This window comes from Callorhinchus milii, unplaced genomic scaffold, assembly GCF_018977255.1.
Source record: "Callorhinchus milii isolate IMCB2004 unplaced genomic scaffold, IMCB_Cmil_1.0 Scaffold2, whole genome shotgun sequence".
Taxonomy (NCBI): Eukaryota; Metazoa; Chordata; class Chondrichthyes; order Chimaeriformes; family Callorhinchidae; genus Callorhinchus; species Callorhinchus milii.
In genome coordinates this window covers 12485254-12502222 of record NW_024704743.1, presented here as the reverse complement: position 1 = coordinate 12502222, position 16969 = coordinate 12485254, and the positions used below count along the sequence as shown (strand labels likewise).

The window sequence follows — 16969 nt, the reverse complement described above, 5'->3', positions numbered from 1 at the left end:
TCCTGAGGTGATGGAAGGCGGTGCCAGTTGTGGAGTGGATATGAGGGGGAAAGGACAGCTCAGGGTCGAACAGAACACCGAGGTTCAGCGGCCCGCACCTGGCTCTTCAGTGAGCGGAGGAGCGAGAGTAGGAGACAGTACTGTAGGTGATGGGGGCAAGAATATCGAGTGTGGAGGAGAGTGTGTTGTGGAGGAGGGTGAGAGCAGAAGAGGGGTCGGTGAGGGTTGAAGGCCAGAGGGAGAGGAGTTCAGAGGACTCCAAGGCAGCGGTTAGGGATTGTGGGGATAACTTCTTCCAGGGGCGGTAGAAGATGTTGGTGGGTCTGGTGGATGTGGGGAGGGGGGCGGAGGTGGTGAAGAAGTGGTGGTCGGAGACGGCCTTGTCGGTGATAGTGACATCCGAGACACTGAGGCCCCGGGTGATCACCAAGTCGAGTGGGGGAGTTGATGTGGAGGGAGAGGTTGAGCGAGGAGAGCAGGGAAGAGAAATCTGAGGAGATGGAGCAGGAGGGGGTGAAGTGAGGTTGAAGTCGCCCAGGATGATGAGGCGATCAGAGCAGAGAGATGTAAGAACTGTCGAAATATCAGAGATGAAGGTGGAAGAGTTTTTAGGGGGCCGGTAGAGGAGGAGGATTTTGAGTAAGAGGAAGGAGGGGTGGGAGAGGATGAGGTGCTCGAAAGAGGGGAAAGAGCCAGGGGAGTAGGGGGTTAGGGCAAGTGGTGTCCTTGAGATAAGGGCTACACCACCGCCACGGCCGTTGGGGCGAGGGATGTGGTGGGTGGTGTGGCCTCCGTGAGGGGGAAGGTGTCGCTTGGGATGAGCCAGGTTTCCGTTAAGGCCATGATATCAACGCTCTCATCAAGGATGAGATCGTTGATGACCAGGGCCTTGTTACAGAGGGAGCGGACGTTTTGTAGTCCGATGTGGAGGGAGCGGTTGACAGAAGGGTGCGTGGGAGGGGAGGGGGTCCAGGTTGTGAAGCAGGGGTGGGGGAAATGGGGATAAGGGAGGAGAGGTTGGCTCCCCGGCTCTGTGTCCGGGGTGGCTGGCGAGTGTGGTGGGGAATGGGGCAGTCGGTGTGGCTGCTGCTGGACAGCCAACGTCGAGTGCCACGGTGAGCCCGGCAGAGGATTCCCAGGCTGGAACAGAGGGAGGTTGTGGGAGGGTCAAGTGGACCGCGGGGACCGGGAGCGAGCGGTCAGGTGGATGGCATTATCCCATAGGCTGGGGCTGGGGCAGCCAACCCAACAGGACCATGGTGGGCTCTGATGTGAACCCTGGGGAGGGGGCGCAGAGTTATTATTTGCGCGAGAACACTCCTGAAAACTAAACTATGATGTCAGTGGTTCCCCCGCTCCGCCCCCACCCGTTCCCTCCTCAGCCCCACAGCCCCAGAGCTGCACTCCCTGCCGCCGCTCCCCGTGCAACTGCATTCCCTGCCGCCGCTCCCCGTGCGGCTGCACTCCCTCCGCCACCCCCCGTGTGGCTGCACTCCCTGCCCCCGCGACCTTAAATACCTGTGTAGGTACCTACCCCCAGGCTCCTCCCCAAGCTGTCCTGCCGCCGCTCCCCGTGTGAAATAGCATCAACCATAAAGATTACCAACTGTGCCAAATTACCAAAGCTAAAATTGCTCAAAAATCACACTTTATTTTAAAACATTTATATTTTTTGAGAATCCTGTACATATTGGTCTGAACATAACATCAAAACCTATCTGTTTGAAATTCTTCTATGTTGATTGCAACAATTAAGAGTTTTGAACAATAATAATCATTGCATTTGATAACAGCGCAAAGAATGGTGAAATGTCTCAAAGCGCTGATTTGAGTATTTGATTTCAGATCATTTTTATTTAACAATCTTTGTGTCACAACTGACACTTGTTCAAAGAAGGGTCGGCAACATCACAATCCATCTGAAATTGTGATTTGAAGAGAAAAAATTACAACGGGTGCTATCTTGCCAGGCAGCATAGATTTCATCAACTCCTTGTCCTAAAACCGACTAGGAGAGTACAGCAGATAATTTGTTTATTACTGAATTAAGTAAACCACGACTGACACCCACAGTATATTTAAAACAAAGTTACCCCAAAACTATGGGGGGAAATTAGCCACGTCACCAGGCCATGGACCAGTAATTGGCTTACTTCAAACAATTTCTTACAAATATTCATAGAAATAAAAAGGACAGAAATCATGTCACGCCCAAACTGTAATTTAAAAGCGCCCCAATAAGCCGCCTAAAGTTAAACACACACACTTGCTTTACAGTGAATGTACGAGCCAAAATGGAGGGAACAGATTGTGAGGGTGAGTCTCTATCCCTCCACCTTCCATGTGCTGATGGAAAGTACCCTTAAAATTCATTTTGATTTTTTTCTTAAGTTCCACGCCTGCATAACCTCAATTAAAAGGAAATAAAACGCAATCCTGCCTCTTGCACAAACACACACGCCTAAGAATCAGAAGTTCATAGGAGTACCATATGCTTTTTCCTTTTTCAAATAAAAACACAAATAAACGGTTAGTCAAAGTGGGGGGGATAGGGCGAGGGAGAGAAATGGAGGGGGGGGGCAGGTCAGTTATTACATGAGGCAAGTTAATCAGAGATATTTTATTTTGTGGATTAACATCATAGCTATTTCCTCTGTACCCACCCACCCACCCTCCATGTTACAAGCCCAGAGGCCGAGGTCCACCCACGCATTCTAAAGGGGGTTCGAGTCGCCCTTTGCTCCNTTTTTTTTTGAACGTGGGTGGATTTTACTCTGTGGCGGTTTCAGTTCAATACAATACTCACCCACTGATCGGTATCCCAGTATCGCAACCTTGCGGGACTTCGGCTGCGGCATCGTTAAGCGATGGGGCTGTGTTTTTTGAGGAGGAGGCGGGGAAAGAAAAGAGACAGAAGAGAAAGACGAATAGGAGCAGAGAGGCGGGGGGGGGGGGGGGTCACTCTCACGCGCACTAAAAATTAAAATAATCTCTTCTCAAACGTCATATATATATATATATATTATGTACTATGTATATATATTTTAAAAAAAGTAAAAATAAAATCCGAACAAGAAAAATAGAGGATTAAAGAAAAAGAGGGAAGAAGGAAAGGCCTGGCCTTAATACCACCACAAAAAGCAAACTACATCGATGTGGAGATGATGATAATTATTATATATATATACAGTTTTACAGGGTTCAGGAACCCTTTTCTCTATGACTTTTCCCTCTAATTTGTGTTGTTATTGTTGTTTGTTGTTGTGTATTCGGCCTCTCTTCTCTACCAATCCTCCGGGAAGTGCGAGCGTGTGTGTCAGTGCGTCTCCTCCACCGGCCTCGTTTCTCTTCCTCCCAACCCAGAACCCGCCCTCCACCACAAACTCTGCGCCGCCCATACGACGGCTTAAATGTCGATCATCTCGCCGACCAATCGCAGCGATCGACGGAGATGATCAACGTAGAAACTATCATCAATCCACTTAACGTACGCGCGCCCCCCCCCCCTCTCTGCCCCCACATCCACATTGTCCATACGTTCAGCCGCCCGCCCAATCAAACCGGCTGTATCACAGCTGTCCCGCCCCTCCTCCCTCCCCGCCCCACGCTGCCGCCATCATGCCGTCCATCAGTCGCGGCCGTCCGCGATTGGAGTACACCAACGTTAATCACCTTCCCACGCCGGTCCCGCCTACCAACTGTCAAGCGAGCTCGCGCTGAGGCGTTCGGGAGATGTAGTCGCCGCCAAACCGCCGTCTTCTTCTTAAAAGTTTATATCGTTAAAAAAGGGAAGACGGTTGCGGCCCCGCGGGTAAAAGACGCGAACGCCATTCTACGGTCGATGGCTCGTTTATTGGAAAAGTAATAACAGCAGCGCCACGCACAGTGGAAAAATTATTTGAAAGGGACAACGCAGCCGCCATTTTGAGCAGCAGCCGGTGAGTCAGGGTCTGGCCAGAGAATAAAATACTGCTGGTTTGTAGCCCAAAGTCAAATGAAACACAAGCCCCAAAGTAACCCAAATATTCACATAGTATTCGTTGCCTCCTATATGGGTAGCGGAGAGGACATTTAGGTTAATGCTTTTTTGAAGCGGTGTAAGAAAAAGTCTTCGGGGTTGGGGGAGACGTTTTGCAGGTTTAAGTTTAAAATTGGACACCTTACAGTACAGTAAATCTCGAATAAGCCTGTATGTATGTATAAATCGTATAAGTCGCCTAAATCGTACATCTGCCCAAATCCTGTTGAATTATCTCGCACACAAAATATTGGGTCAATTCACTTTACAGTATATTTTGTGAAGCGTTTTGAGATATCTCAAAGATGTGATAAAGTGCTTTTTCAAATGCAGGGAATATTATTATTTATAAGTTTCCATAACTCATACTTCCCCTAAGTTGTATTAAATGTATGGTCCCAACTGATACAATTTATGTGAGGTTTACTTGTTCAACAAAATCGCACCCAAATTGGATGTGAAAATAGTTAGCAAACTGGCAAATGAGGAAGAGGTTAGAATTTTTTTTCACGCATGCACAGATTTTAGGATATGGAAGTGAGTTGTCTCAGAGGTGGTAGAGGCAGAATCCATAATAGCCTTCAAAAAGGAACGCTTATAACTCTTGTAGTATATTGGTTCCTCGCCTTTCAAGTGAGAGGACCTGGGTTTGATTCCCAGCAGGGAGAAATGTTGGGTAAGTTTCTCTGCTCCACCTGCCTTTGTTTACCTGGCAGTAAGTAGAAACTCCGTTGTTAGTTGGTTGGCAGATCGTTTTCCAGGGGTAATATTCCACCACCCCCCTGCAAAATGCAGACATGCAATCCACGACTTTCTGTGGGAAACTGCTATTGGCTGCCATATTTCGCCCACAAAATACACTTTACAATATATTCTCTGAAGCGCTTTTACGACATCGCAACAAAAAAAGTACATTGTAGAGTGCCTTTGATGTTGGGAGGACTTCCGAAGGTGCTGGACAATCAGTGTTTTGGACCCGAGCTGGGGGTCAGGATCGGGGTGGGTGGAGGGCAGGCGGTGGGGGAAGGAGGGTGATCCTTCACGGTCGAAGAGGAGGGTCTCGGGACGGGTCTTGAAGAAGGGAAGGGACGAGGCGGAGGAATGCGGGATAGAGTTCCAGAGGGTGGGGGCAGAGTAGCTGAAGTCCCGCCCACCAATGGTGGGGTGGGCGAGGCGGGGGACGTGAATCAGGCCGGAGCCCGCTGAGCGGAGGGAGCAGGCAGGTTGGTAGTGGGTTATGAGGTCACAGAGGCGGGGTGGGGGAAGCAAGGCCATGGAGGGCTTTGAAGGTGAGGCCCAGGATCTTGAACTGTATCCTATGTGATGGGCGAGGATGGGGGTGATACGGTCACTGAGCTTGGTGCAGGAGAGGACACGGCCTACAGAGTACTGGATGATCTGCAGCTTATGGAGGGAAGAGTTGGGATATAGCGCCTTATCAATGATCACTATATCAAGTGCAAGGATTATTGTTATTATTAAAAAGGAAGTAAATTTACGAGATATGGATGGGGGGGGGGGGGGGGGGGGGGAGAGAAAGGGCAGGTAAATGGGACTGAAAGAATCATTTTCAAAAGAGCCAACCTAGATTTGGTGGGCTGAATGGCCTTCTGTGCTGCAAATTTATGCTTCTGGTGGCCCTTTGTGGGGCATTGCTTTGTGGAAATGCAAATTGGTCCCATTTAGTGATCCCATTTAGCTGCACTTGTCAAACCTGATTTGTTTATTCAAAATTAATGATAAATATGTACCCTATACATATGATAATGTACTGAAGTAACCAAGGACAGCATTTAAAGGATACAATATGTGTTTTAATATGCTACATTTAGAATCCAGTTCACATCACTTTTAGATTAAAACAGTTTAATGGCACTTAAAATTGCAACACAGTGATGCAAACTTGATCAGCCCTGATAAAATGGGCTAGAGAAACTTCAATTAGTTCTGGGATGAGCAAACTTCCAGAGGGCCTTGCCAAACGTATGTAGATGAAAGTTGGTTATGTAGGACACATTTATGCACCTCAGGTTTCAAGGATTTAAATGATGCCCATTCTTGTCCTACACACTGCTATTTTATATTACACAATCCTTATGAGTATGGAAGTACAGAATTCATTGACATTACTGAATCATCACCAGTGATCTAAAAGTTATTTTTTTTTTACAAAATGTTTTGGGTGGGAGAGGAGAAGAAAGAAAATACAAGATTCAAATCTTCAAATATTACTTTCAACAGCTATGGAATCTAATTGATTAAAAAGTTCTCAGGAAGTTTGTCTCACTGAAACGTTAATTATTGTTTTGTTTGCTTAACTCAATTGCACACCAAAACTCCAATCTGTGTATAGTTTACTTACGAGATACTTAAATGTGCTACCAAGCAAGTTTCATTTTCAGTTCCTGTCAATTCACTACACCATCAATGAGCCTCTGTTTAAAGTGCATTATTACTTTGACAAGGTTTTGCTCCAAGTATTTCTTTTCGTTCCCAACAAATTTGCACAATGGCAACAAATATCATTTCTTTATCGATTTCCCCCCCCGCCACACCCACACAAAAATCTCTATTATAGTGTCATTTCATGCCTTTGTGCATCTATAGACAAAACATCCCCACCCATCTTTCCAACCATATGAAAACAATATATGCCACAATATAATTTACAAAAATTAAATCTGCAATCGTACAAACATAATTTTACATTTTCATACACAGAAAAATATACCTTTCTCTGGCACTTTTTCTCGCAATAACTTCCTATTTACACTACATACAGCAACAGTATTCTCATTGCATGCTCCTGTTAAACTGGAGGTTTATGATGTATATATGGACATGTAACTGTCAATAGCAGGTCCAAACTCAATTTGCAGTTTGATTTTTCATGACTATGTCCCAAATATTCATAAAGTGGGGCTAGCTGGTAGGTACCCACCCGAGTCATGACATTTTCTTACAAACTGTCCAAATAAACAGCCATTTCAATCAATTCTGGCTTTAAAGCATAGTTAAAATATCTTTACTTCTTGTTACTAATCATTTTTGCAAAATAAAGTCTTGCAAAATCTCTTACAATTGTATCATTACAATCGTTTCCAATGCAGGTGTTTAGTGAATATGAACACACCACAACGATTTGAATTCAGATGTTGTCACTTAAATACATTCTAGATCCAGCTACAGTGTTTGGTTACAACTTTTTCTCTTTCTCGGCAGCATGATCTTGTGCCTTCTCTGTTGTCGTCAGCACTCATCTGGCCCCAAATAGAAAAGAAACTTGAAGCAGTTCTTTTCAGGCACCTTCAATGGCCATTGTAGTCTGTCATTCTGCAATGCTGTCCTTTCTTATAGAACCTGTAAATTATAACATATAACTTATTCAAATTGTTTCTGAAAAAAATTGTTAAATTAGAATACTTATGTGCAATATGTATTCCCTCGTCCATGGCTTCGTCATTTCCCGTCTGGACTATTCCAATGCCCTCCTTGCTGGACTTCCCCAGATCCACCATAAGCAAAATACAATCCAGAACCCCACCGCCCGGATTCTCACCTGCACAAAACTCCATCCCCCCATCACACCAGTCCTTGCCAGGCTGCACTGGTTCCCAATTACTGAACGGATCGATTTCAAGATCCTCTCACTCGTTTTGAAATCTCCTCATATACAACAACAACAACAAGATTCCATTTATAAAGCGCCTTTCACGTCAGGAGGACGTCCCAAGGCGCTGCACAGTTGGGTCATGACCCGAGCAGGGGGGAAATGGTCAGGGTGAGGGGAGGGAGCGAGGAGGGGGGAAATGGTCAGGGTGAGGGGAGGGATGGGAGGGAGCGAGAAGGGGGAAGAGAGTCGAGAGGGGAGCTGAAGGCTCGGTCAAAGAGAAAGGTTTTGAGACCGGCCTTGAAGGAGGAAAGGGAGGAGGCGGCGAAGGCACTGGGGAATGGAGTTCCAGAGCCTCGGGGCTGAAGGCCCGGCCACCGATGGTAGGGCGGTTGGGGCGGGGGACGTGGAGCAGACCGGAGCCGGAGGAACGGAGGGTACGGGCAGGTAGGTAGGGGGATAGTAGGTTGGAGAGGTAGGAGGGAGCAAGGCCGTGAATGGCCTTGTAGGTGAGGATGAGGATCTTGAAATCAATCCTCTGGGGGATGGGGAGCCAGTGGAGGCGAGCGAGGGTGGGAGTGATGTGGTCCCGAAGCCTGGTGCGGGACAGTACACGAGCTGCAGAGTTCTGAATGACCTGCAGCTTGTGGAGGGAGGTGGCGGGAAGGCCGGCGAGGAGAGAGTTCCCATAGTCCAGCCTTGAGGTGACAAAGGCGTGAACCAGGGTTTCAGCAGCGTGAGGGGTGAGGTAATGCCGTAGTCTGGCGATGTTCCGGAGGTGATGGAAGGCGGTGCCAGTTGTGGTGCGGATGTGAGGGAGAAAGGACAGCTCAGGGTCGAACAAAACGCCGAGGTTCCTGACTGGCTTTGAGAGGTGGAGAGTGCAGCCTTGGATGCTGATGGTGTCAGCGCCTGAGGTGCGGAGGCGCTGACGTGAGCCAATCAGGAGGGCCTCGGTTTTTCGCACGTTGAGCTGAAGAAAGTTGTCTCTCGTCCAGGACTCGATGTCGGACAGGCAGGCTGTCAGGACATCGGTGGTCGTGGAGTTGAGAGTAGAGGAGGAAAGGTAGAGTTGGGTGTCATCCGCATACATGTGGAAGTTAACCCATGTCTGCGGATGATGTCACCAAGGGGGAGCATATAGAGGGTGAAGAGGAGGGGACCGAGGACAGAGCCCTGAGGGACACCACATGAGACAGTACGGGGGGTGGAGGAGAAGCCATTCGTTGAGACAAAGTGAAGACGGTGAGAAAGGTACGACCTAAACCATTCAAGGACAGTGCCTTGAAGGTTGAGGTGGGAGGACAAGCGGTGGAGTAGGATAGCGTGGTCGACCGTATCGAATGCTGCCGATAGGTCGAGGAGGACGAGGAGACAGAGGGAGCCCTGGTCACAGATGGTCAGGATATCATTGGTGACCTTGACCAGGGCAGTTTCTGTGCTATGGGCAGCACGGAAACCTGACTGAAGGGGTTCGAAAAGAGAATGGGTGGAAAGGAAAGAGCGCAGTTGGGAGGCGACAACTCTTTCCAAGACCTTGGAGAGAAAGGGGAGGTTGGAGATGGGCCGGTAGCTTGATAGCTGCGACGCATCAAGGGAGGGTTTTTTCAGGGTGGGCGTGATGATGGCAGTTTTTAATGGAATGGGGACAGAGCCAGAGGAGAGGGACAGGTTGATGATGTCAGTGATATGTGGGGCAAGAAAGTGGAGCTGGGAGATAAGGAGTGGAGTGGGGATGGGGTCAAGGGAGCAGGTGGTTGGTTTTAGGGATAGGATGAGTTCAGTGACAGAGGGTGGGGAAACGGGTACGAAGGTGTGTAGGGGAGGATGGGTAGGAGTCGGAGTGTGGGAGGGAGGGGGTGGGGGGTTGGTGGAAGTTGGAGGGGAAGTGACCGCGGAGCGGATTCCCTTGATCTTGGATTCAAGGAAATCCAGCATCTCCTCGCAGTGAAGGTTGGAGGAGATGACCTGCGCGGGGTGGCGGGGGGGACGGAGGAGTCGGGTTGTGGTGGAAAACAGTAGCCTGGGGTTGTTCTTCGCCTCCAGGATTATCCTGGAGTAGAAGGACGACTTGGCCGAGGCTAGAGTGGAGCGGTAAATTTTGAGGAGGTCCAGCCAGATTTGTCGGTGGACCGTTAGGCCAGATTTGACACAGGTGCGTTCAGCAGCCCGCACCTGGCTTTTCAGTGAGCGGAGGTGGGTGGTGTACCAGGGGGAGGAGCGGGAGTAGGAGACAGTGCGGGAAGTGATGGGGGCAAGAGTATCGAGTGTGGAGGAGAGGGTATTGTGGAGGAGGGAGAGAGGAGAAGAGGGGTCGGTGAGGGTTGAAGGCCAGAGGGAGAGGAGTTCAGAGGACTCCAAGGCATCGGTTAGGGATTGTGGGGGTAACTTCTTCCAAGGGCGGTAGAAGATGGTGGTGGGTCTGGTGGAGGTGGGGAGGGGGGTGGAGGTGGTGAAGGAGATGAAGTAGTGGTCAGAGATGGCCTTGTCGGTAATAGTGACATCCGAGACACTGAGGCCCCGGGTGATCACCAAATCGAGTGGGTGGCCGTGACTGTGAGTGGGGGAGTTTATGTGTAAGGAGAGGTTGAGTGAGGAGAGCAGGGAAGAGAAGTCTGTGGAGATGGAGCAGGAGGGGGTGAAGTGTAGGTTAAAGTCGCCCAGGATGATGAGGCGATCAGAGCAGAGGCAAAGAGATGTGAGGAGTGTTGAAATGTCAGAGATGAAGGTGGGAGAGGTTTTAGGGGGCCGGTAGAGGAGGAGGATTTTAAGGGAGAGGAATGAGGGGTGGGAGAGGGTGAGGTGCTCAAAGGAGGGGAAAGAGCCAGAGGAGTAGGGGGATAGGGCAAGTGGTGTCCTTGAGATAAGGGCAACACCACCGCCACGGCGGTTGGGGCGGGGGATGTGGTGGGAGGTGTAGCCGGGTGGCGTGGCCTCCGTGAGGGGGAAGGTGTCGCCTGGGGTGAGCCAGGTTTCTGTTAAGGCCATGATATCAACGTTCTCATCAAGGATGAGATCGTTGATGACCAGGGCCTTGTTGCAGAGGGAGCGGACATTTTGCAGTCCGATGTGGAGGGAGCGGTTGACAGAAGGGTGTGTGGGAGGGGAGGGGGTCCAGGTTGTGAGGCAGGGGTGGGGGGAATGGGGATGAGGGAGGAGAGGTTGACTCCCCGGGTCTGTGTCCGGGGTGGGTGGCGAGTGTGGTGGGGAATGGGGCAGTCGGTGTGGCTGCTGCTGGACAGCCAACGCCGAGTGCCACGGTGAGCCCGGCGGAGGATTCCCAGGCTGGAGCAGAGGGAGGTTGTGGGAGGGTCAAGTGGGGATAGAAGACGAGAGGGACGGAGAGAGAGGAGGAGAGAGCGGGAGAGATGCAGAGGGGGGAGGGTTTGGGGGGAGAGAGGAGGGGGGCAGGAGGGAGGGTCTCGGGTCAAAGCGGCAGCCATAGTGCGCACGCGCTATGGTATGCTATGGTATACTCGCACCTCCCTACCTATCCGGTTTGCTTACCGCCCATTCCACCACGCGCTCCCGCCGATCGGCTGGCTCCGGCCTCCTGTTATCGCTCCACTATCAGTGGCTGTGCCTTCAGCCACTACACCCTGAAACTCTGTCCTTTAATCCCTCCGTTTTGCCCCCTCCCTCCCCACTTTCAAATCCTGCCTAAAGACCTTCCTTTTTGATCCCAGACTCCGCCATTGTCAAGCACTCCGGGAGGCTACCTCGCAGGTGCCAAATAAATGCAAGTCGTTGTTGTATATGAAATATAGCATCACTTCGCACCATTGAAACACAGTCCTAAGAGCTCGGACAGGAAACAAAGATCACTGATTGGATAGTGGCAATAAAAAAATAATAATAATTTGGTCATTCAATCCATGACTGTTTGTGGGACACTGCTATGCCCAATTGGCTGCCGAATTTCACCCACAAAATATACAGTCAATTCACTTTACAGTATATTCTGTGAAACATTTTGAGACGTCTCGAAGATGTGATAAGGCACTATATCAAATGTAAGGACTATATTATATTATTATTGTTTTTCCACTATATTTATTCATGTCCCTCCCCACCCTACCCATCCCACCATCGATGATCAGCCTTTCTGCCCCCAGTCTCTGGAACTCCATCCCAGAATCCCCTGTGTCTCCCCCCTCCCTTGACAACTTCAAGATCTGTCTCAATAATTTCCTCTTTGACTGTGCCTTTGGTAATTCTCCCACCTCATCTCCCTTGCCCTCCACCCATCTTGATTCCAACCCACAACTCGGGTGCAATCCCTTGATTATCCAGTGCCTTGGGTGTCTCCTGACTTGAAAGGCGCTATATAAATGCAATTTGTTTTTGTTGTTGTTAAACAAACGGGAATCAATCTGAATCCATTCATTATGGATCAAGTTGTAACTGTAGATAACTCAAGTTCACATTTGCTGAACATATATTCTAAGAAGGAGTAGATTCGTTGGGCTGCATTTTCTTTGAAAGATTGTATCATATTTATTCAAAAATAAAAATACTTTATGCTATGGCCAATATTGCTTTCTTTGTACAGATACATATACAATAAATGAACATGTGTTCAAAGCTAAAGCTTAATTTTAATTGAAAAAGAAATGTGTCTTCACTGGTTTGAAAGCTTTACACTTAAGTCCTGCAAAAAGTCAGTTTTAGTCTCATCTTTCATATAACCTGAAGGTGCTTTAATTGCTAATGATCTCTTGAATACTAAAACTGTTCAACCTCAGCCCCAACCTCAACTCAGGTGCAAACCTTGGACTGTTCACCACCTTGGGATGTCCTCCCGACATGAAAGGCACTATATAAATGTAAAGATATATTGTCTGCGTGTGTATCTGTGTCTCTGCCAGTAACGCCATAACCGATCGACATAGAGACATGATTTATACCTAATCGGAAAGGTCTTGCATGCGGCAGTGTCATGGGCATTTTTTGTTCGGATATTGTTGATGAGCTATATTTAAAAAATGCTTTAATTAAGCCCCAAAATATGAGGTAGGCATGATATTCTGCAACAAAGTAGCACACACCCTTCTACAAAAATACATCTACAAAAATTCTGCAACAAATGTATGTCAGTTTTTTCGGGCTGTCATGGGAGCTACAGTCCTCCCAAAAGGAGTCCTCCCAACCAGGAGTCCTACGAACAGGAGTGCTCCCACTTAATCTTAAGGGAAGATGCTTAAAAAGGGAAGATCAAGCTTTTCAAGGACAAATAAAAATGCAAGACAGAAGAGAGAAGGCCGATTGAATGAAACTGAAGAACAAAGAACAGCATGGCTAGACTTTAATACTGAAAAGACTGCAAGAGCAAGGCAAAGTGAGTTGCCCACTCAAAGAACAGCACGGCTGGACCTCGACGCAGAAAGGCATGCAAGAACACGGCAAAATGAATTGCCCGCTCAAAGAACAGCATTGCCTGACTTCAACGCAGAAAGGCATGCAAGGTGTACACACAGTATTTATGGCATGTATGTGGTTTGTAAGTGGTATCACATAAAATCTACATTCTGTATTTGATTCTTTAGTTACAAGTGTAGGTAGCTGCAACGGGTACAGCTAGTACCTAGTAATAATAATCTTTGCATTTAATATAGTTCTTTATCGCATTATCCAAACAACAACAAATTACATTTGTATAGCGCCTTTCACGTCAGGAGCTGGACAGTCAGGGATTTGGACCCTAGCAGGGGGTTGGAATCAGGCGGTTGGAATCAGGTGGGGTGGAGGGCAGGAAGGGTAGGGGTAGAAGGGTGACCGAAGGCCCGGTCAAAGACGAGGGTCTTGAGACAGACCTTGAACAACAACAACAAGATTACATTTGTAGAGCACCTCTCATGTCGGGAGGACGTCCCAAGGACAGAGTACAGCATTTCAGACCCGAGCTGGGGTCGGGGTGGGGAGGGGAGGTGGTCGAAGAGGAGAGGGTCTTGAGGCGGGACTTGAAGGGGACAAGGAAGGGAGCAAGGCAAAGGGAATGTGAGATAGAGTTCCAAAGGGTTGGGGCAGAGAAGCTGAAGTTCCGACCGCTGACGGTGGTATGCGCCAGACAGGGGACATGGAGCAGGCTGCTGAGCGGACAGGTCGATATGGAGTTAGCATGTCACAGAAGTAGGAAGGAGCAAGGCCATGGAGGGATTTAAAGGTGAGGAACTGTATCTGAGGGATGGGCCCCGTGATGGGGTCACGGAGCCTGGTGTGGGAGAGGAAACAAGCTGCAGAGTTCTGAAATATCTGCAGCTCGTGGAGGGAAGAGATGGGAAGGCCAACAAGCTGGCTTAGTCGAGCATAGGTTTAATGAATGATGAGGGTCTCGGCGGCATGAGGGGATAGGCTGTGGCGTAGCTGGGTGATGTTTTGGAGGTGGGGTTAAGCAGAACGGGTTATGGCATGAACCTCTCAAAGAAAAGATTTACTGCAAAGTGTAGTGATTATTTTTAGCCAAAGAAACGTATTCATTTCTGCTGGGGGGGTGGGGAGAAGAGAAAGAAAAGATACTATAGAGTTAATGGTCACTTCATGTGATGTGATCCAGATCACTGCAAATTCTCCAATTATGCTGTTTCTGGTTTGAAGATTGCAAGGAGGAAGCTCAAAAACAATTATACACTGAAGGGCAGGACCATTGGTTTAATGTAAAATTTAAATGCATATAGGCTCAATGGAGTCAGTGCGGAAGCTCTGTGGTTTATTCGACTCCCAACTGTCAAACTCCAAATCTGTGCCTTGACCTGTTCAGCTTTCCCCCACCTCTTCAATATCTTCCGCCTCCTCTACTACTTCTCCCCTCAGGCTGCCGCTCTCCGTATCACGTACAGGCTAGACTACGCCAACTCTGCTCGCCAGACTTCCCAACTCTTCCCTCCACACACCATTCAGAACTCTGCAGTTCATGTCCTCTCCCACACTTGCTCCACAAGCCTATCACCCCCATCCTTTCCCGGCTCCACTAGCTTCCTATTCCCAGAGAATCGAGTTCAAGACCCTCGTCCTACTTCATGTCCCCCACCCTGCCCACCCCACCATCATTGATTGGCATTCAGGCTTTCATATAGAATCTATAATCTGGTTTCAGACATTCTCTGTACCTCCATCCTGGAGTCCCTTCACCTTGCTCTTTCCCTCAACTTCTTCAAGGTCTGTCTCAAGATTTTCCTCTGACCACAGTCATTTTCTCAACTCCCTTGGCCCCCATACTTCCCAAATCCAACCCCCATCTTGGGTACAAATTATCAACTATCCAGCACCTTGGGACAGTCTCCCGATGTGAAAGGTGTTATCTATATAATAATTATATAATATATAAATGCAATTTGTTGCACTACTACCTAACTTTGTCTTATAGCAGATTGTGTGCTGACTGAACATGGCTCCTCCACAGACAGTTTTTCTGTGCTTAAGAAATATTGAAAACTGTATCACTCTCTGTGAGAATGATACAACTGAAAATGGAAACTCAATTAAAATTATTCTCAGTTGAGAGATATATAGGGTTCTCTTGTACAGGACAGAAATGCATCGATTATAGTGACTTACTAGTGACATAGACGTAAGCAAATTGCATATATCATGCAAGTGTCTTTTTTGTTGGTCAGTCGGTTGTCAGGCACATGCAGAAACCCATCACCATGCTTAAGAGTATCCAAACCAAACTGAGAATTCCATGGATCCCAACTACACATGGAGATTCCAGGTTTTAATGATCAATTTTGCATCAATCTGATGAAGCACAGATTGGATTGTGGTGGTCAACTTGTACCATCATAAAGCAGGATTTTAAGAATGTTCAACTCACTTGCAAAATAAGTAGAATGTACAGCAGCACAAGCCACTTTGTCCAGCTTTGCATCTATCCTGGTCTTGAGAAACTGTTGCAGAACAATACGTCAAAGCAGTTTCACCTTTTTGACCGTGCAAAACGCTGTTTATCACTCAGCAGATAGCATAGGGGTTTCTGGCAGCCAATGCTGATTCAGCAAGCTGAATGGGTACAACATGCCATGCTGTACCCTACCTGAGTGCTCTGAGGAAGGGATCAGTGGTCAGACTTCAGGTGCTTAGGAATAAAGTGCATCTATACCTGCTGGTGTGAGAACAAGAGCCTGAAGAATGTCAGACAATGAGACGATGCCCACAATGCTTTCTTTCTCATCAACCACTACGAGTCGATGGACCTGAAAGGCAAAAATTTAAAGTAAACCATTATTATTATTAAGTGTATCAAAGGTCAGTGCATGAACCACACAAGAAAACAAGATAAAAGAAAGCTAATGTTAATTCTTGTATTTGAAAATATGCTTTGAAACATCCTCCTGACATGAAAGCGCTAAATCAAATGTAGGGATTATTATACGGCATCTTTCTCATTGGGTGGACATCTCAAAGCCCTTCACAAGATTTGCTATGAACTGTACTGTGTACTTTATAGGCGAACACAAGATTTGAGCACAGCAAATGTCCCATTACCCATGAGGTAAGTGAGTGACCAATTTTATTTGGGGGAATTGTTAGCCAGGATACCAGGAAAAAATCCTTTCTCTTTTTGATTAGTGTCATGGGATCTTAATGTCCACCGGAACAGGCAGAAGTTTAACATGTAACGATCTGAGGGATTGTACATCCAGTAATGCAGCACATTCCCAGCCCAGCACTGCACTGGATTCATTATCAGCCTAGATTGTGCGCTCTAGTGAACATTACACAGCTCTGAGTTACAGTACCATGAATACTGGAACCCCAAACTCCTTCAGCTAGGATTAAGATAATTTTAGTTAGTTCATGTGACAAGAACAATGAACTAAAATTTTGGAAATTAAAATTTCTATTAAAACAAATCACATATGTATAATCCTTACATTTAATATAGCACCTTTCATACCGAGTAGATGTCTCAAAGTGTTTTACAGCAAAATATGCAGTATAGTGGAGTATCATGTATTTTGTAGGCAAACACAGCAGACAATTTGCACACAACCATGAATCAAATGACCACTTTATTTGGTGGGGGATTCCTGGCTAGGACACCGGGAGAAATTCCTTTCTCTTTTTGAGTACTGTCATAGTAATCTTTAAAATCCGCCTGAATAGGCAGACAAGACCTCAGTTTATGATATCATCTGAAGCTGGCAATGTAGCGCTCACCCAGCATTGCACTGGGGTGTACGTAAACCCACATACATCAATGTCCAATACACCATGAGATTCAAGCAGGCCATCACAACAGACATAAGTGTGCTTATGTCTTATGATAACATTTTGAAGTGAAACTGCATACCTAAGAAGTGCATTAGCATTAAAATATAAAGAAGGAATGAAAAGTTGCC

At 47.5% G+C, this 16969-nt stretch overlaps 2 protein-coding genes across 2 annotated transcripts in view; both read right to left on the bottom strand.

The window, feature by feature from the left end:
- The window catches only part of rheb (Ras homolog, mTORC1 binding), a 53105-nt gene extending 50160 nt beyond the window's left edge, over positions 1-2945 (bottom strand). The window contains exon 1 of the mRNA XM_007906361.2: positions 2807-2945. Coding sequence (XP_007904552.1) covers positions 2807-2858 — 52 coding nt within the window. The 5' untranslated portion in view covers positions 2859-2945. The remainder of the gene's footprint in view (positions 1-2806) is intronic.
- Positions 2946-5810: 2865 nt separating this feature from the next.
- LOC103187036 (5'-AMP-activated protein kinase subunit gamma-2) overlaps positions 5811-16969 on the bottom strand; it is a gene marked incomplete in the record, with an annotated part of 170814 nt that continues 159655 nt past the window's right edge. The window contains 2 exon segments of the mRNA XM_042331967.1: positions 5811-7378; positions 15727-15820. Coding sequence (XP_042187901.1) covers positions 7347-7378; positions 15727-15820 — 126 coding nt within the window.